Raw genomic sequence first — 19,746 nt, forward strand, 5'->3', positions numbered from 1 at the left:
GTAATTTACCCCCAGTTTGCTCCCCTCAACTCACTTTTGTTTATACTTTTCAAGGCCTGAGAGAGTGAGGTGTCCTTGAGTCCCAGGCCTAGAGAGGAATTGTTTTGTCTGACCAAAATGTGAAGACAGTAGCTGACTCTATATGGAGTTTAGAGTTATACACTAATGCAGTACAGGCTCTGAAAAATATAACAGCTAAAATCCTAAAGCATCATGGCACACATTGACTCTGTGAAAGAGAAGAAAGTGCTGCACCTAGAGAGGGGTATATGAATTAGAATTTGGGTGGAAAGGGCTTTTATGGGCTGGCAGATCAAAGCAAATGTGGTGCAGGACTAGATGGAGTGTGGGAGGAATCATGTGCCAGATTGTGGGCATCCCTTAGTCCTTTCTGGCCATGTCCCCATCCTCCTGACACCCAACTCTGAGATATTTATATGCATTTATGAGATTCCCTCTCATTCTTCCCTTCCTAGACTGAACAGGCCTGGCTCCCACAGCCTTTTCTCATCAGAGATGCTCCAGGCCCTTAATCATTTGGTGGCCTCTGCTGGACCCTCTCCAGTAGCTCCTTTTCTTTCCTGTTCTGAGGAGACCAGGCCTGGGCACAGCAGCCCAAGCGTGCCTCACCAGGGCTGAGCAGAGGGGCACAATCCCCTCCTGAACCTGCTGCTCCTCTCTTCCTGATGCACCTCAGGATCCTTTTGGTCCTCCTGGCCTCGAGGGCACACTGCCAGCTCACCCACCAAAATCCCCAGGTCCTTCTCTGCAGAGCTGCTCCCTGGTAGGTCAGACCCCAGCCTGGATCTTGGGGTTATTCCTTCCCTGGTGCAGGACCCTACACTTGTCCTTGCTGAACCTCTTTAGGTTTCTCTCTGCCCAACTCTCCAGCCTCTCAAGGTCCCACTGAATGACAGAACAGCCTTCTGCTGTCTCACCCACTCCCTCCAGTTTTGCATCATCAGCAAACTCGCTGAGGGTTCATTCTGTGCCTTCTTAGATAAATGTTCAAGGGAAAAAGAAGCCTGAAAGAAATGCAACTCTTCCTCACACAAGTGATCAGGCCTGTCTCTGCAATACAGCTTTTGCCTCAGCCGTATTTGATGTTTTCTATCCCATCATCACACCACAAGGGCACCTCCTGGCCCAGTCAGGTGTGCTCAGCTGATCCAGTGGGAGAAAATTTCCAGTTCGACCCACAGGCATTTTACAGGTGTAAAGAAAACGCTTCTTCTGAGGTTCAGGGACATCAAAAGGAGACACGGGGCTGGCTGGTCTTTAGCCTGTCTAAGCATCCTAAGAGGGTTTTAAGTTGGTACTAGAAACCCACATGATCTCCCCTTGCATGTGGAGATGCCTCTGTTTCTGAAAGGCTGGATAAATGTTCTGTACAGGCTGTTGTATCAACCTCTGGCTTGACTGCAAGAGGCTGGTGGAGACAAGGGGAGCATTTGCAGCGTTTGGGGACGGACCTGTACTGCATGTCCCAGCTACAATCTCACTCAGCTCCTCCCAAAGAGTGTCACCTCCTCACTTTCACACTCAGGGTTCACATCCAGTTCCCAAGAAGGCTGCAGACAAGAGCAAGTTTGAACATGTTTTTATTGATGGCCAGAAAGCAGAGCTGGAGCAGTGATGGGGAAAAGGGAACAATGGGAAGCTGTGTGTACTTGGGACCTGCATTTTTACCTTGCCATGGAGACTCAGTGCAAAAGCCCGTGCCTGCACCGTGGGGGCTTCTCTGACCCCACTTCAGCTCCCCAGGGAAGCTCCTGAGCACCAACGGGTGTTTGATGCATTGTGGGGAAGGGTCACTGAGCATTTTAGTCAGAGGATGGAGAGCCAGGCGGCCCTTGGAGTGCAAACCTCCTCAGCTGCTCACGTATCCAGGGCTCAAAATACGAGATTCTGGTAAATACCTTGGGGAAGAGGCGCCATTTGTGTCCGTATGAAACAATGCCATGAGCCTTCTGATTGCAGACCAATGGGCCACCAGAGTCACCCTGTGTCATGAAAGGAGTTACACGGGTCAGACATGCCACAGCACAGCTCTCCCTGCCTTAAAGAGCAAGCGTCCTCTATCCTCCATGTGAAGAACCTCCTCTTCCAACCACCTCCCTCCCTCCAGACCCAGCTCTGCAGGGTTTGTAGCTGCCTCACTACTCCTCTAAGCCCACCCATGAAACAATTCAGGCTTGCAGGCTCTTTGAGATTCAAAAGCTCAAAAAGAACTTTAGACACGGGGAAATATCTAAGCCACCCTAGCCAAGGATATCACAAAGAATTTACACACTGAAGTGCTGCTTAGGCTGGGTAGAACATCCCAAGGTAAGTAAAAATGCAAATTATACTCATAGCTAGGAAAATGCACCCCAATTCAGGGAGCACATCAGCTTCAGAGCTTCTGTGAGGACCCTCAGCTCATCATTCTGAAGGTCCTGGTTCATTCTGGTGTCCTTTTACTTTCACCTGAGAACCAAGCTCACTGTCCAGCCCCAACCTCCTCCCAAGCTTGCAACCAAAACAACACTTACACGGTAAGGTGCCTTTTTACTGGAGTCATCACCAACACAGACCATGGACCAACGCTGGTAGTTCTGGAATTGCTGCTGACATATTGTCTCATTTTGCACCATCAGTTTCACCTCCCTCATCACATTAGTCGTGCGCCCTGTCACAGATGTCCAGCCCCAGCCAGGCACCTTACATGCAGCTCCTGCTCTCACATGTTCCTTGCTCGTGGGGAGGGAGATAAGTTGCACATCCTTATTGATCCTGGCCTGTGGCTTCAGCTGTCAGGCAGAGAGAACATGGGCTTAGAGCCAGGGAAGGATTAGGAACAGGTACAGAGGTTTGGGGACGTGAGCAGGGGGAGATCCCTCAGGCAGGATGGATGTGTTGGGCCGTACCTTCAGCAGCACAATGTCATTTTTGAAGCCAGCACGGGAATAGTTGGGATGGATGACCCAGTGTCTGACACGGATCCTCTGCTGGCTCCATTCCCAGCCATGGATGTTGTGGGCTCCCAGGATCACGGTGATCCCCACTATCCTGCCAGGAAACACCAACACGTTCCACTGCACTGGCCACAGGAACACAGCCCCCAGTGCAGGGGGCTGGAGGGGATTGGTGGTGGGACAAACTTCACCAGAGAGCAGCTCTCAGCAATTTGTCCTCTGTAACTTGGATTCTCTCATAACCCAGCTGAGGATCCCTCACCCCACACTGACAGGTGGGAGCTGCCCCATTCTGCAAAGGGAAGCAGGGAAAGGGAGACACTGGACCCTCTTCACCAGCAGTAGCTCTAAGCCATGGTAGGAACTATGAACCTGGAGACTACTGTGAGCATCCCTGTCTCCAAGGACACTCAGGCCCAGGCAGAAAATTCCTGCAACTCACAGAGAATAGCTCAGCTCCAAACATCCCTGCTCTGCCTGAAGAGACATGGGGCACTGTTTCAGCCCAGACCAAGGCTGAGGCTCTTCAGGACTACGTGAGACTGGGAAAAATCACCTGTACAAGAAAGACAGGGTCTTACCCTTCTCCATCCACACAGTGAGCTGCTGAGAGCACTGCATCTGGGCGAATCAGGAACCCTCCACAGGTAATAATTTTTGAGCTATGTTGAATTTTTAAATAAGCCATGTAAGGTCTGGAGTGGGCCTTAACTTCCTGTCCACCAATGATCCTTCCTGGAAAAGAGATGGGAATTGTTAATATGATGTATGCTGCTATTTCCTGTCAGGTTTGGGGCTGCATGAAGGGAGTGGCTCATCCTCTAACGCCATGTGCCAGTGAAACCACCATCTCTCCTTCCTGGAGCTGTCCAAAGCACTGCTGGTGCACAGTGGAGAGAAAGACAAGCAGCACTGTCTGGGGGCACTGAGCACACGTGGCTCTGCGTGACTGAAATGCCATCAAAGTGCCTGTAATGCCTCACTGGTTTCAGGCACAGTCTGAGCTGAGAGATAAGAGGAGAGAGGAAAGTAGAGAGTAGGGATAGGAGAGAAGGCGAGGCAGGAACCTTGCCTAAGACTGACTACTCAGTCTCCATCTGTGCCCTTGCATGTTCTTGTCCAAGTCCCACCTCTGTGTACTCACCAGCCCCAGTCCAGGGCAGAAGGACAAGAGCACTTGTGAACAGAAGAAGCAGCATCTTCTACCACTGTCCTGATGAGCCAAACCAGTTGTTATGGCCAGACAGGAGACAGGTACAGAATTGCAACCTCTGTAAATGTCATGTGGAGCTGAAACAGGAAACCTCAGCCTGCCTGGAGCTGTGACATTTTCTGCTTTCGTTCCCACATCCACTGACTGTGGCTTGGCGAGGGGCTCATGACACATTCTCTGCGTTTTTGTCACAATCTTCTCAAAAAGATGGGGAGATCTGGGCTTGTTCAGAGCACCCACAGTGCACAGGGAGAGGAATGGGGCATCTGTTGAGTGCATTCCCATCAGAGACCTTTGGAGAGAGACCCTGGGACCTTGCATGTGGGCTGGTTCCGTCTGGATTTTTTGTTTTGTTTTGTTGTGGTTTTGTGGGGGTTTTTTGTTGTTGTTTTTTTTTTTTTTTTTTTGGGGGGGGGGAGGTGGGAGGTGTGTTTATTTTGGGGGGGGGGTCTGGGTTTTGTTTGGTTGGTTGGTTTGTTTTGTTTTTGTTTTTTGGTTTTTTGATTTTTTTGGTTTTTGTTTCCTCCCCATTCTCTGATAGGAATGGGGAGAGCTGGCTCAGGCCAGGCAAGGATTCTGGCTGTTATCAGAGGGACTGACTGCCATCAGAGATGTCCTTGGGAAATCAGAAATCACCAATCAGAGCAGTGTGGGGAAAAGGCCAGTGGGAGCCTCGCAGCCTCAAGCGCTGGTGTTCCAGATGATCTGACAAGTCCATGGTGATGAGAAAGTCTGAGGTACAGCTGGCAAGTCAGACTCTGAGCCCAGATCAGCAGGTGCCCTGGCCAGGTGCAGGCGTGGCTGAGACACAGCTGGAGCTCAGGTGAGGAGCAGGGTCAGCGTGTGCATGAGAAAGGAGCAGCCCTGCCTCAGGCCTCTCTGGCTCCAGTGTTACAATCTGGAAGGGGCTCAGCCCCTGTTTCCATGACCCTCCTTTGGCCCTTAGCCCAGCCACTGAACCCTCCAGGATGTTCCGAATTTTACATGGTTTTGGTGGAGAGAAAGCCCACAAACAAATCCTCTAGAGCATACTGGCATTGCCCCTTACCCTGTGTCCTAAAAAGACAATGGACTGAAACCTGTTTGGTGGAAGGGATCTGGGTGGAAAGGAGGAGTTCCCATCAAAGCTTGCAACCCAGAAGCAGCAATCCTCCAGAGCCAGGGTGTGACTGGCTCACAATAAGAGGGGACTCTGCCAGTCCCAATCATGGTCTGTAATCATCTCCTTCAGTCCTGCAGTAAGGTGCCCTCAGCTGTGGAGATTTACATCTGTGGTGTAAATCTGATTTACACAGATGTGGTATAAGTGCACCTTTAGGTCCATCCCTTTCCTTCAGCACTGTGGATACCCTGGAGAAAGGTTTATGCAAAATAAGGAGGGATAAAATGGGGAGAAGGAAGGAGGCAGAAGCAGGAGAGGTTATCCCAGTGAGGGCCAGAGTATCTGTGGAAGAAAATCTTGAATGACCTAGGGCAGAGGACAAGGTGGGTGTGATCCAGCTGCAGGGCAGGATGGAGATTTGGGGGGACATTCTGGGAGCTGGATCCCTGCATGACTGGAGGCTCTCTGCCATCAGCAGCAGAGCACTGCTCTGTAGCAATCTTTCTTTTCACCACTTTGACAGAGAATGCCAGGCCAACAGCCCCGGCTGGGATGTGAACCTGTTCAGTATTTCAGGTGAGGGCACGGCCATACAACAGTGCTTCCCTATTTCACAGGAATATCTTGAGAACAATGTATTTCTAGCATATTACCATTATGTACTTAGGCTGTTTCTGCTTTTTTTGGTGTCTTAAAAAAGTAAATCTTAGGATGAATGAGGGAAAATCATGGCCACTATCCTGAGACTGAGCACATAATCACGGTGAATAATTTCTCATACTGTTAAATGCTGATTTGATTAATGATTTGTGTGTTCTTCACTAAAGCTCTGTTTTTTTTATTAGAAAAGTTTAAAACCATAAATATTAGGTAGATTATTGATGGGTATTCTGGGGTGAACAAAGGAGCCAATTCTCAATTACCAAAAGTAGAATCAGGCTTTCAAGGTACAATTTCAGAAGTAGTGGGAGATCTGGAAAATTCACCTTGGAGTGTTTTTTCCTCTCTGCTGACCGCACAGAGGGATTGGCTCAGATCACCAGCATTTGCATCCCATCAGATGGCTACAGAAAAGAAATCTCTGCTAACCTCTCATGTATGGATAAGAAGCAAAATCAGTGAAATTAAAAGATTCAGTCATTGAACTAAGAAACTTCATTTCACCCCTCACTTCAATCTCCTATTTGTTATTGAACCCTTTGCCTTTGATGCAAATTTAGTCCTCATTCTCTGGTCCTCATTCTCAGTCTTTTCCCAGACCAGGTGCCTCTGACCACATCAGGGCTTGATGCTGCTCAGAGCTCTGTTTAGGTCGGTATAGGTACAGGTTTAATTTGTGCAATTCCAATCAATATTGAGTTTTGTTTGATTTGAGCTTTTTTCCTACTGTAATTGATAGGAAACTACCAGTATTTGTATTTATTTGGGAGGGTGGGAAGGAAGGAAGGATTCACAATTGACAAGTAGTCACTTAGGATTGATGAATGAAATGTGAGTGGCTGTAGTTGAAGGAAAACTTTCCTCTCAGAGCCAGCATTGCCTCTAAAGGCACCCAGTCCAATTAAACAAAGGCAGCAGGCAACATCAGGCTAATTCTGTCCTTGGAGTCACACGTCCCCTGATGTTCCCAGCTGTTGCTCAGTCCTTTCAGGTTAACAATCAATAAGCAGCTGGGGAAGATGCAGAGTTCACAGCCTTAGATGTGTAAGATGTGAGGTGTCTGTGGCTGAAGTCCCTCTGGTCCCATTTTACAGGCAGGGGAGGGAAAGCTGCCACCCAGGGCAGATTTTCAGTGCTGTTAGGAGATGTCATTGTTTGCTACAGCCCCTTGCCCACAGAGGGAGCACAGCTCTGAACAACCATCCCTGACAGTCCTGAAATCAGACTAAATCAATCTCACCTGTAGGGGATTTAGGGCTTTCAAGAGACTCTACTTAAGCCAGGTGTAAGAGGCAGCTCAGCTGTTCCCTTCACGGGCAAAAACCAGAGGTGCATTGAAGTCTCCACCTTTTCAGCTGCAGCCAATTCAACTGAGTTGAAACAAATCTAAAAAATTCCTTTTCTTCCTCCCTGTGAGACAAGTCTTTGGCTGACTTTCTATGCTATATGCCATGTGCTAATGTCAACAGATTATTCCAGCTGTGGCAGAAGATAATCTGCATTGAAAATATAATTTTTAATCTGCAATGTAAACTGACAGTAGGAATCATCAACCCAACACCATTCCTAATGTAAGAAAGCAAGGGAAATTCTTCTATCAAAATGTGGATGACCCATTTCAGAGGCACTGGATGACAGAATTGCTGGAGGTAGGATGCTTTACTTCAAAATGTCTATTGTGAATGTATAAAGAAAATCCAAGGAAGAGCTACGGCCAAAACTCACTTAAAGGGCTTCAGAGCCACCATGCACAAATTGCATAAATTGAAGGTTGTTTTTGAGAGTTATTTCCTAATTCCTGAATAAAATACTAACTGTCAGTAAAACAGTGACTGCTGTGAGTGTTCTTGAATTTAATAAAGAGCTAATGATCACAGCAAGAGTCCAAAACTTTCATATGGGCTTGGAGAGCAGAATTTGGTAGTTTCCACTTCAGCTCCATGGATCTAACAAATTAAGAAAACAAGTGTGAATGTGTGCTGTTAGAGACTGCGGGGAGTTTTTCATGTCATTCTCTATCTGTCGTGCATAGGCTACATTGAGATACCACTCACAAAAGTGTCCTTTCATTCCTCTGTTAGTGGAAACAGTCAAAGCCAGAGAAATCCCTTTTGAATACATCAGACCATCAAATGCCAGAGAACATTGGGAGTTTCTTTATTGTGCTTGTGTGTTAAGGACATCTGTGACATCCTCAGCTTGCACCTTTGTGTTAATGTCATAAAAAAGAAAGCAGAGTCAGCCTGAGGGGTGACTGGTGGTGGCAGAGCTGTGTGACTGATGACTCCCCCTGTCTCTGGGCTATCCTTATTTTTTATACTAATTGCTACGTATTCTTTATTTACTATTTATTACCAATGTCTATCACTATTACTAAAAAGGTCATCTTTACTCTGACCCAATCCTCACTAACTACTTTGTGCCAACATCACTGTGGAAATGGAGTGAGGGAAGGAGAAGGAGACAATGCCCTAAATTCTCCATCTTGCCCTATTCACTCCAATGCCAAAAATCCCAAACCCACTGTTTTTTCACCCTGTGATATACTAAACTACTATTTTTCACACTCTTGTCTTCCTGCAGTGCAAGAAGCCTTTCCCATGGACTGAAATCAAATCCAGTGTCTCTCTGAGCTCTGGGCTCTGGGCTGGGGTCCCAGACCCCCCTGCCCAGGTCCCTGACCCTCCAGGGCAACCAAAGGAATGCCCTGGACTCCAACATGTGACTGCTCCTGCTTTGAGGCTGTGTCCCTCTCTGTGTGCCAGCTCTGTTGACGTGGTCCTTGTGTGTACAGAGCAAAAGGTGCTTCCCCACTCTGTCCCCGTCCATGGATACATTTCTGATGCCAAAATGCATTTAGTGCCTTGAGACTTGCTCGCGTAGGGCTGTGGCTGGTGGCCCCTTTGGTAAGAGATGCCGAGTCTGAAGGACACAGAATTAACTGCCCCTCTCTCCTCTGTGGCAGGCTGATCTCTTCTCTCTTTCAGTGCCTCAGTTTCCTGACCTGGGCTGTGAGAAAACACCGAGCTGGTCCAGCACAGCGTGAACATCCCACACTCGGGGAACGAGGCCGTGTGAGTCATGAATGGATGGTCCTGGGCTTCACCCTCTGCACTTCCTTATTCTCTATGGGCCTTGAATTACTCCTTCTTCCTTTGCCTGCCTACAGACAGAATTCTTTGTTTACTTTGGTGCTGCTTTCTTTGGTCTGTGGGTGTTTTGGTGGGCAGGAGTTGGCTTAGGTCTTCCCTTCACAGCTTCTGCTTTCTCCACCTGGGAGTGTTTTCCCCAAAGCTGTGCTCTTGGAAGTATTTCTGTCCCACCGGCAGCTGGGGATTGACGCGAATATGAGCCAAAGCCTCACGCAGCCTGAACATCCCTGGCTTCCATCTGAAGCTGAGTTGCTCTAAAGGTAACTTCAGATGTCTGGGAGGAAGGCTGCCTGCCCTGCCAGCCCACTCAGCAGGAGAAACAGAGTGCAAGGAGCAATGCCCACTGCTCCCTAAGGTAATAAAAGGGGTTTCGTTTCTTTGGTCTGTGGTGTTTCTGTTGTCATCTGGGCATTCCCCTCACTGCAGGGAGCGCCTGTGGGACCAGCTGGGGGCACAGAGCTGATGTGGGGGGAGAGCATAACCTCAATTAACCCTGCACCCATGATGGAGCCACCCCTTAAATGCCAACTCCTCTGAGTCGAGGGCTTGGTGACACAGCCATTGCCTTCTCAATGTGCTCAGCCCAAGCTGCTCTGCACTTACACCCTCTGACCCAGCAGATCTCCAGGCATTCCCAAGAGACTCCTGGCTTGAGTAACTGGCTGTGATCTTGGTGCAGTGACTACGGCTCTGACAGTCTGTCCCTCTGATTCCTCCCAGATGGAGCCAGCAGAGGAAAAAGACGCAGGAAACCACACCCTGCTGACTGAATTTGTCCTCTCTGGATTGTCCAGCCGCCCAGAACTTCAGCACGTGCTGTTCTTCACAATCTGCTTCATTTACAGCATGACTCTCGTCGGGAACCTTCTCATCTGCATGCTCACAGTGCACCCCGCCCTCCACATGCCCATGTACTTCTTCCTCCGCGTCCTGTCCTTCCTGGATATTTCCACAGCCACGGTCGTTGTCCCCAAGATGCTGGTGATCCTCCTGTCAGAGGACAGGAGCATCTCCTACCTGGGCTGCGTCACACAGCTCTACTGCGTGGTTTTCTTGGCGGCCACTGAGTGGTACCTGTTGGCAGCCATGGCCTACGACCGCTACGTGGCCGTGTGCAGCCCCCTGAGGTACTCTGCCATCATGAGCACCAGAGCTTGCCTCTCCTTGGTGCTGCTCTCCTGCTGCAGCGGCAAAGTGGTGTCGGTGGTGCAGACAGCCTGGGTGTTCACCCTGTCCTTGTGCGGGCCCAGGAGGATCAACTACTTCTTCTGTGACATTCCGCCGCTCGTCGTGCTCTCCTGCACGGACACCTCGCGCTACGAGAAGCAGCTCATCTCAGCCACGGTGCTCGTCATCTTCACGCCCTTCTGCCTCATCCTGCTGTCCTACACCTGCATCATCTCCAGCATCCTGAAGATTTCCTCTGCAGAGAGCAGACGCAAGGCGTTCTCCACCTGCTCCTCGCACCTTGCTGTTGTAACGTTGTACTGCGCGAGCGGCACTTTGATTTACTTACAGCCGAAGTCCAGCAGTTCACAGGACGCTAAGAAAATCCTTGCTCTCATATACACAACTGTCATTCCCACGTTAAACCCCCTGATTTACAGCCTGAGGAATAAAGAAGTGAAAGAAGTACTAATCAGAGCGATGGCTGTGTTGATGAAGAAATAAAGATTTTCTTGTCTATGAATGTGCGGGTTTAAAACCTTATTTCCTTTTTTGGTGGGTTCTAATGGCTTACTAGCTCAGGGGAAACTGCAGGCATAAAGATCTCTTTCACAGCTGTAAATATTTTGCCTTTATTCTTTGTTTCAGAGGCAAACATTTTAGAATTTCTATCTCAATTTCTTCCTTAGGAGTACAATATCTACACACCAGATATTTCTCCTAAAGCAGAACACTTCCCATATCTAATTTAAGTATCCAGGTTGGAATTTCTCATTTCCATTGCAAGAGTTCACCCTCTCACTGAAGAAATATTCTTTTATAGTGAACTTTCCAGGCTAGGCATACACTAATTGACAGGGACTACATGTTTTGCTTTGCCTTTTTTCTTCCTTGCTGTTTTCCGTTCCTTCCAGCAGAAAAGAGGTTCACTGAATGAAAAGTGATAAGGAAATTAGTTCACTTCTTTCAGAGCCTTGTGTTTTTTATTGAAGGTGTGGGGAAAGCAAAGGAAAGGAAGATTAACTATTGCTCATTCCTTATTTACAGCAAGAACTCGACATTTAACACGGCGCAGCGCCCACGCCCTCCAAGCCCTGTGTGAGTCATGGGATAAGAGTGTTCTGCAAGTCTCAGCTGGAGAAATTCATCCAGGCATGAAAAGAAGAGTTTCTGGAGGATTAGCTGATATCTGCAGGGGCACACAGAGCAAAGGGCTGCTACAACTTAGGAGTATTTATTTGGGAGGGGTTTGAAGTTTATTCTGGATAGAACAGGTGCTCTGGCTCGGTGAATAGCCCAGGCCTGAGCCTGCAATATTCAAACTGTACTTTCAACACTGAGGTCAAGCAAAAGAAATCTTCATTACCAGTGTGGCCACACTGACCTTGGAGGGACGTTTCTGCTTCATCTGGCTGAGTTCCTGGCTGTAAAGGGCAGTATAATTGAGCTTAATGTAAATTTTTTGGTTTAGTTGCTTGTAAATGAGAAAGGCAATGTAAGTAATCTCAGGATGAAACCATTGCCTGACTTCAGGAACTTCACAGCAATGAGTTAATGACAAAGTGATTAATTATATTTGGCAATGTTGTTTGCTTAGACTCCTCTAAGGAACTTAACTTGTCTCTGTATTGTTGAAACCATTTTTTCTTCATAATTTGAACACTGGAGAAAGACTTAATGAAACTTCATTTACATTTCTACCGACTTTTGATTCTGGGAGCTGATCTACTTTTACCTCTGTAAAAACAGGGTTTTTTTTCTTGTTTTATTACCTGAAAAGGTAATACTGAAAGAAGCATTTCTTTTAAAAAGTTTAATTACTCCAGTATAATAACACTAGTGTTAATCACTTTAAGGGACATTGCATTCCAAATGGCTAAAGCTTTTAATTTTGCCTCTTTTTAAGATGATTCAGACTCCAGTCCAAGGAGAAAGAGACATTCAGAATCATTCATCCATTTGGAATAAACCTTTTTTTTTGTACCTGCTGCAGTGCCCTCCTACCAAACACTATCAGAAACTTTGTTTTTCCTGAATTCATCTCTTCTGTTTCCTGTTTCCAAATGCCACATGTACATGTAGGATACCCCAAACAGAAACTGATGTGGTAAAAAGCAAGACAGGTGTTTAGCTGGTTAAATCAGAATATCACCTCTAGCAAAGAGCACTGGGTTTTGGTCTCTAAGAAACACAGCTGTTGGTTTTGCTAGAGCCAAGCTCACTCAGACCATCCTCTCTCCTCTATAAAAAAGAGAAATTCTGGTTAAATTATGCCATTCAGTGGATCCCCCCTTCACAAACAGACCAAGGCAGAAGTTTGTGCTGGATTCATCTCCCTAACCCCAACACCTATTGATTCCAGCATTTTTGAGGAAGAATGCATTTTTAAAAAATCATATACTTTAATGCTTTAATTTCTTTCTATTAATTATTTTCAGAAGCCTGTGTGAAATAATATTTAATAACTAATTAATTTACTTTTTCTGGAAAAAAAACTGGTACTGATTTCAATGTCTGTCTTGAGCTCTAAATGGCTGCTGAGCTCTTGACATGCTGCCACAGTTTATGACTCTGTCAAATCACCTCCTGTCATGGATGCACTTCATCTTCTTAAGGAACCTCCAAGAAAACAGCTAAATTAGTCATTAGATGTGTGCTGTTGGTGCAATACTGTTACCCTGTTTTTTCTGAGTTTTTTATAGCCTTTTTGATTTTCATAAATGGAGTCAGATCTTTTTAGTTATTGTACAATATTAAGAGTAGTTTTCTACCTTTTCCCACAGATGTAACATAAACAAATCCTTTGTTTTTCATTCTCTGTCCTTTGTTTGCATATTTCTAACCTGAAAACAATTGTAACTGACAGTTGGTTTAGCCACTTGGCTGAGGGGTGAAAAACCCCAGAAGCCAATCTTCTGCTAGACCCACAAATGTATAAAAAGTAAGAAATAAAACAAAGAGGCTGTCTCTCCACCTGTCTCGGTTTGAGCTGGATCAGAAGGACCTCTGCCCCGCGAAAATCTCTTGTCTGCGTGTGACTGCTTTGTGTGTCTTGGTGACAAAATACTTGATTCTTCACTCTAGAACCACATAAAGAAGTTTTAGCATTCTTGGAATGTGCTGCTTCTTTAATTCAGCTTATGACATTAAACGTTAGCATTGAGTTTTTATTAGCATTACAAGGGGTTTATTTAGAAGGAAGCAAGGAATGGAAAGAGAAAGAAAGGATTGCTTGATCTATTGAATTAATATTATAAGTGATCTGGAGAATTCTGCATGATGGCTTCTAGAGGTCACATGGTACAGGAACAATATCAATTACAACAAATAATAAACACAATAAATAATTACAAGCAAATTCATGCACCTTAGAGCTTTAACTAAGACCCCATGGCACCTGAGTTAGCACTCCAGAACCGCAATTCTATAATTATCACCCTTGGAGCCAGAAACAACCAGCACACCGAAGAGACAAAGAAAACGTTATCTCGATGATGCAAGGAGGCAAACGCTTCTCCAGCCTCTGGCACACGATGTTCACCCTCTCTCAGCAGGGGCTGAGTGCAGCAGCTCAGATCAGAGGCAGCCTGGTGCAGCCTCTGGTGCCACAGCTGACACTTGGGCAGGTAGATGGGTAAGGATTCGCAATTAATTAAATGAACTGAGAAATGAAATGAACTGAGAAATGAAATATCACTCAATTTATACAAGCAGCCAGCTTAATGAGCCCTTCAGGTCTCCTTGGAAGGAAGGAAGAAGGGAGAAAATAAAGAATGTCGAGAAATGTTTTGATTTCAAGACATGACATGAAATTTTGACCTTTGACAAAGCATCAAAAAGTGACATAAGGAGGTTTTTCCTCTAGTTTGCTTTTATTACTTTCTCTTCTCTTTTTTTTTTTTTTTTTTTTTTTTTTTTTTTTTGCATTTATTATTCTGAATTCTACTTCCTCTTAGTTTCTCTTCCCATCAGTTGTTCATATGTTTTGTGGGAGTTTTTTGTTTCTACTGTCAAGAGGGATTTAATTTCTCACTCGTTTCTCTAAGGGAATTAAACTCAAATAGCTCTAAACCTAAATAATCCTTACAGGTCTGAGAATTTCCTCCCACTAAAGCGTTTTCAGAATGCTTTTTTCTCTATCTCAACATTGCTGGTGAAGTTACTAATGCAGTAAAGTGCAGGTGCTATCGCGCCAAGTTGATTTTTGCCTTTTTTCTTTTATATATTCTCTGTACTGTTTACACATATATTTGTCTCTCTGCAGCTCATTGTTTTATTCTAGCTAGTTTTCCCAGTACTTGTCCCTGCCCTGATAGGCAGACGGACAAAACACATTCCAAAGCCCCTATCCTATCTCAGTTCTCCCTAGGAACCAAGGCTGAGACCAGCTCTTCAAGACATATTTTTATAAACAAAGTTTAGTTTCCATCTGAGGGGGGAGGATTCGGAGAAGGTTGAACTGGAACAAATTGCATCGCCTCTTGTGCTCCTAACTGGTGATTTTTGTCAGTGACGCTAATTTGCTAAACTTATAAAACTGTGTTCACCCCATGGAGGGTGGGCATTTTGTGGATATTTTTCCATGGCTGCCCCTGGAGGCCTCCAATAAAGACCAGCCTTTATGTTCCCTCCTACACTAATATTATCTCCAAAGTGTGTTGTTTTATTTCCAGGTTCAGTAAGGCATCAGTGCTAACTTAGAGATGAAGCTACACCAGAGTGCTAGAGAGAAGGGAGACATGCTGGAGTGGCAGCTGTGATTTCCACGGGAGAGGACGAGGGTGTGGGCAGGGCCCCTCGCAGGGCACTGCCCAGGGTGTGTCATGATGTCTTTGCAGGTGATTTATTGCAGACAACTTTTATTAGGCCCTGGAAATTCCACCACACTGCACACTCCGTGTGACTGACTTTCCTAAAGGGGTGGGAGGCGAATGTTGTCCCCCATCTCACGTCTAGAAAGCTGCTCACTACTGAAGGAGCAGGAATATCGATGATGAACACAATTTTCTCATGGAAACACCAGATTTGATGTCTTTGGATCTACTGTCCGGCCTGGTTTCCGTATTCCTACTGACAGAAATATTTTCCCCAGTGTTCTCCTGATGGCCTTTTTCATCTCAGCGTTTCTCAGAGTGTAGATCATCGGGTTCAGCATCGGAGTGACCACAGTGTAAACAATGGAGGCCACCTTGTCCCTGGGGTATTTCTTATAAGGCTGGGCATAGGTGAAGATGCAGGGGATGAATATTAAGCTCACAACAGTTATCTGTGTTCCACAGGTAGACAGAGCTTTTCGCTTCCCTTCTGTGATGCATGTCCTTATCTTAAGCAAGATGACAACGTTAGAAATAATCAAGATCACAAAAAGGGTGATGAGGATCACGCCATTATTAAGCACCATCTGTAGTCTGGCCGTGCGAGTGTCAGTGCAGGCCAGTTTGATGACTTGAGGGACATCACAGTAAAAATTGTCCAGTACATTTGGGCCACAGAATGGCAGCTGGAGAAGAAAACCAATTTGTACAACTGAATGAAGAAATCCACCGAACCATGCAGCTGCCACCAATCCTGTGCACGTGTTCCAGCTCATGATGGACAAGTAGCGCAGAGGCTCACAGATGGCCACATAGCGATCCACTGTCATCCCTACGAGCAAAAAAGCCATTGCACCTGCAATGAAATGGAAGAAGAAGATCTGGAGGAAACACTCGTTGAAGGAGATCATTGTGTGCTGGGTGAGGAGGCCTGACAGCAGTTTGGGAGTATTGACTGAAGAATCGCTGATGTCAAGGAAAGCCAGGTTGGCCAGGAGAAAGTACATGGGGGTGTGGAGCTGCTGATCCACACACACAGTGGCAATGATGGTGAAGTTCAGTAGCCAGGTTATCACATAGAGGAGAAAGAAGAGCACATAGAGACAATACTGCAGCTTGTGACTCTGGGTCAGGCCCAACAGGACAAATTCTGTCACAGTGGTGGTGCTGTTCTCTGATTCCATTCTTTATCCCTGCACAAACAAGAGCTATAAATGTGTGTTGGACTGTAGAATTATTAAAACATAGAATCATAGGATAATTTATGTTATGGAGGGATTTCTGGAAGTCATCGAGTCTCGGTGGACGGTTTAAGTATATGACCAGTCTTATACGAAAACAAGCAAACAAACAAATTCCCTTACATTTAGTGAGAACTTAGGATGTTCCAATGAGTGTCTCTTGCCTTTCATCTAGTTGCACACCTCCAGGAAGGCTCTATCTCCTCTGTATCCCCATCTCATCAGCTAATTATACACGGAAATGAGGTTTCCCCTTAGCTTTCTCTTCGATATGGGTGAACAAATTCAGTTCTCAACCTCTCTGGAATGTCAGCTGATCCAGCCCAATGATTAATTTGGAGGCCCTCCAAGGAAGTCAGTCGAGTGTATGTATTCTTGTCTTTCTTTTCCTGTAGTGTTGTGGTCCTGACACAGTCCTGCACTGATGGTGGGCTGGGATCATTCCCCTGCACTAGCTGGCCAGACCTTTGCTAGCAGAGCTGAAGCTGTTGCTTTCTTAGACAGAGGAACACATTCCCATCTCCTGTTCAGCTGTTTGCCTGCCAGGGTCATTACCTACAAAGCTGCTCCCTGGACAGGCCGCCAGCCTCTGCTGATTGCACACTGTGTCCTTTCCCAGATGCAGGATGACACATTTACTTATGTCAGACTTTATAACGTTCATGCCAACCTATTTCTCCAAACTGTCCCTACAGATATCAGCCCTGCCATCCCATTTATTGACTCCCCATTCTGCTGTCCTCAACAGCTCCTATCACCACATCCCTTTGTACAAAGTCCCTCTCTGTTTCTCTTGTAGGTCACTTTCTGGTACTGGAAGGCTGCTGAAAGGTTTCTCCAGAGCTTTCTCTTCTCTCCACACATTAAATAACCCCAGCTCTCGCAGCCTATTCCCACAGGGGATGTGCTCCAGCCTCCTGACCATATCTGTGGCGCTGCTTAGATCCGGAGGTCCGTGGCCCATTAGTGCAGGTCCACGTGCACCTTTTGCTTGGGGCCCCAGAGCTGAACACCGCTCTGCAGGTGGGGCCTCAGGGCAGGCAGGCGGGTACAGCTGTCTCAGAGGAGAGTTTATGGGTAGAATTCTCTCCCTTGACTTGCTGGCCAAGCTGCTTTGATGCAGCCCAGGATATGATTGGTTTCTGGGCTGTGAGTGGACATTGAGAGGACATAGCAAGTTTTCCATCCACCAAACACCTTCATGTCCTCCTCTGCAGGGCTACTCTCAATCCATGCATTTCCCAGCCTTGGGATTACCCTCACCCATGTGCAGGACCCAGTACTTGGCCTCGTTGAACTTTCTGAGGTTTGCCCCAGCCCACTTGTGTCCTGTCAAGGTTCCTCTGTATGGCATCCCTTCCATCTTCTAGAGAACATCTACCACACCGCTCAGCTTAGGAAGCAGCACCTCTGCCTGGAATGCACCTCACCTAAAGCAAACGCTTGCAAGTTAGGCTGAGCTGAAACTTATCCATGGAGCTGCAGAGGCTCCCCATCTAAATACAGACAAAAGAGTCACCCACACAGGACCTGCTTTCCCTAATCCTCTGCTCCCATTGTTGTGGCTGGATGGACATGTAAGTCCACATTAGGCCAGGTGATTAGTGCAACAAAAAATAAGTCAGGACAAGGGAGGTGGCTGTCTCAGCTCCCATCAGAGTCAAGAAGTCTGGAGAGGAAATGTGCTCACCCTAAAGGTAACATCACTGTGGCCAGGCTACTCCTCCTTAGGCTCCATGGACAGATCAATCTCAACCCCGATTTCTTTCCAAGTTCTGGTCTTCCCTTCCCTTAGATTATCACAAAGATCTCTGCTCCACAGTCCTTTTTCAAACGTCTTTTCAGTCAGATAAATGGCATGAGTTAAAAATCACGGAGACGGCGTCTCAAGGTTTGGAAAAATGAAGTTGTGATATCCAGTGAATTAGGAGACACTGTGGGGAAGTTCGAAGAGGAGATGGTAACTGCCCACCTGCACCCACAGCCCAGAATGACTGAGCCATTTCCCTGTTGGGAACTTACTGCCTCTATTTGGCTGCTGAAACAAAAATCTAATTTCTTAAAAGAAAAAGCCACCGGCAGAATAAACCGCAACTTTTCTACTTTCCCCTATAAACTGTTAAGCTACTCCCAAAATGGAATTTCAGAGAACTGTAGAAACGAGAACTTTCGGCACATTTCCATTGCCTCTGGTGAATACTCTGCAGGGATACTGTCATTTCTTCCCATCACAGTTTGGTCCTTAGTGTCAGTGAATAATTCCATTTAAAATCCTTATATACATAATCCTATTTTTTGCTTGAAAACTGCAGATTTTTTCCACAGATCCAAAAAGAAAAGACACTTTTGGTATGAAATCATGTTTTCTAACAAACCACAGTTAATCCTGTGTATTCTTTGTTCTCATTTCCCATAAAAAATAGTATTTTCACAGAAGCTTAGGGGAGAGAAAAAGCAATTTGCTTTCAACTCTAATCCAACATTTCTCTTTTGCCTCAGTAATTTCCCTAACACAAAAGTAAGACTGAGCTCCAGCAAAAACCTGAAATACCGAAATGCTGAGATAGACTCATGCCTGCCTTCCCTCAGACCTCTCCCAGCACATGGGGAGTGTCTCTGAAGCTGACTCTGTTAAGTAAGATTATATATTAAAAGTGATAAACAAGCATTTTCAGGTCATTTTCTCTTCCACAGTATAATCACTGTCACTGGCAGCATGTGGAATTACTTGTCCTTCCAGGATTTTTGGCAGAAAGAGCAAATACCTTCAGCAAACTCCTGTGATTTCTGTGATCCAGCTTCACACAAGCTACGAGATATTCTCAAGTTACGAGATAAAACAGCACAGCTCAAGTCAGAGAAGCAGGGGATGCAAACCTACCTCCAACACAGGACTCCAACCACCTCCCTCATAGGATTCCTGATGCCTTTGTTAAGGGAAATGATGGGATTCAAGAAAGCAAAACCTCAAATCACCTTGCACTTCTGGTCATTCAAAGAAGAATAACAAGAATATAATTAGCAAAACTAGATTTTGTCACCATGGGGCTAATTAAAAAGTTCTTGCAGTGCTTCACGTCATGTGGATCAGGACCATGTGCAGATGCAGGAACCTGGTGATAATTGGAGCAGAAGTAAAATGGGAATTTTCATGGCACTGTTGCCACTTCTCCCCTTTGCAAGATGAAAAAGTGCAAATTATAACTCTCCCAACAACAACCTTGCTGCCCTGGAGCTTGTGTTCAGCTGTGCTTTGAAATAAAAGTTCTGTCATCGCTACAGGATTGTTCAGGGCAGTGATTATTCCAAAACACTTCTCTACTCCTTTACAAAGTGAATGTTTCTGGTTGTACAATAAAAAGTTGGTCTACACACACACAAAGGAGCACAGATGCCCAGCAGCAGGTAAAACCACAGTAACATAACCAGAGAAATGGACA

General features: G+C 46.1%; 3 protein-coding genes across 4 annotated transcripts; 1 reads left to right on the top strand and 2 right to left on the bottom strand.

The window, feature by feature from the left end:
• Window positions 1–1,823: 1,823 nt before the first annotated feature.
• On the bottom strand, window positions 1,824–4,156 carry LOC120763620 (mast cell protease 1A-like). Its single transcript, XM_040087062.1, has 5 exons — window positions 4,102–4,156; window positions 3,539–3,692; window positions 2,910–3,051; window positions 2,535–2,792; window positions 1,824–2,003 (listed from the first exon to the last, which is right to left on the bottom strand). The coding sequence occupies exons 1-5, from the start codon at window positions 4,154–4,156 to the stop codon at window positions 1,824–1,826; spliced, it is 789 nt and encodes a 262-aa protein (XP_039942996.1).
• A 3,143-nt stretch (window positions 4,157–7,299) lies between these two features.
• LOC120763754 (olfactory receptor 10A7-like) lies at window positions 7,300–11,570 on the top strand. 2 transcript variants are annotated; one of them, XM_040087302.2, is made up of 4 exons: window positions 7,300–7,581; window positions 8,920–9,006; window positions 9,345–9,439; window positions 9,805–11,570. In XM_040087302.2, exon 4 carries the CDS (start codon window positions 9,805–9,807, stop codon window positions 10,753–10,755), a length of 951 nt encoding a protein of 316 aa, XP_039943236.1. In that variant the 5' UTR covers window positions 7,300–7,581; window positions 8,920–9,006; window positions 9,345–9,439; the 3' UTR covers window positions 10,756–11,570. The 2 variants fall into 2 exon arrangements, with proteins under 2 accessions (XP_039943236.1, XP_039943235.1); XM_040087301.2 differs by lacking the exon at window positions 9,345–9,439.
• Window positions 11,571–15,259: 3,689 nt separating this feature from the next.
• LOC120763622 (olfactory receptor 4D1-like) lies at window positions 15,260–16,249 on the bottom strand. Its single transcript, XM_040087063.1, has one exon. The coding sequence runs from the start codon at window positions 16,247–16,249 to the stop codon at window positions 15,260–15,262; it is 990 nt and encodes a 329-aa protein (XP_039942997.1).
• Between the last annotated feature and the right edge of the window lie 3,497 nt (window positions 16,250–19,746).

The sequence above is a fragment of the Hirundo rustica genome, chromosome 27, assembly GCF_015227805.2.
Source record: "Hirundo rustica isolate bHirRus1 chromosome 27, bHirRus1.pri.v3, whole genome shotgun sequence".
NCBI lineage: Eukaryota > Metazoa > Chordata > Aves > Passeriformes > Hirundinidae > Hirundo > Hirundo rustica.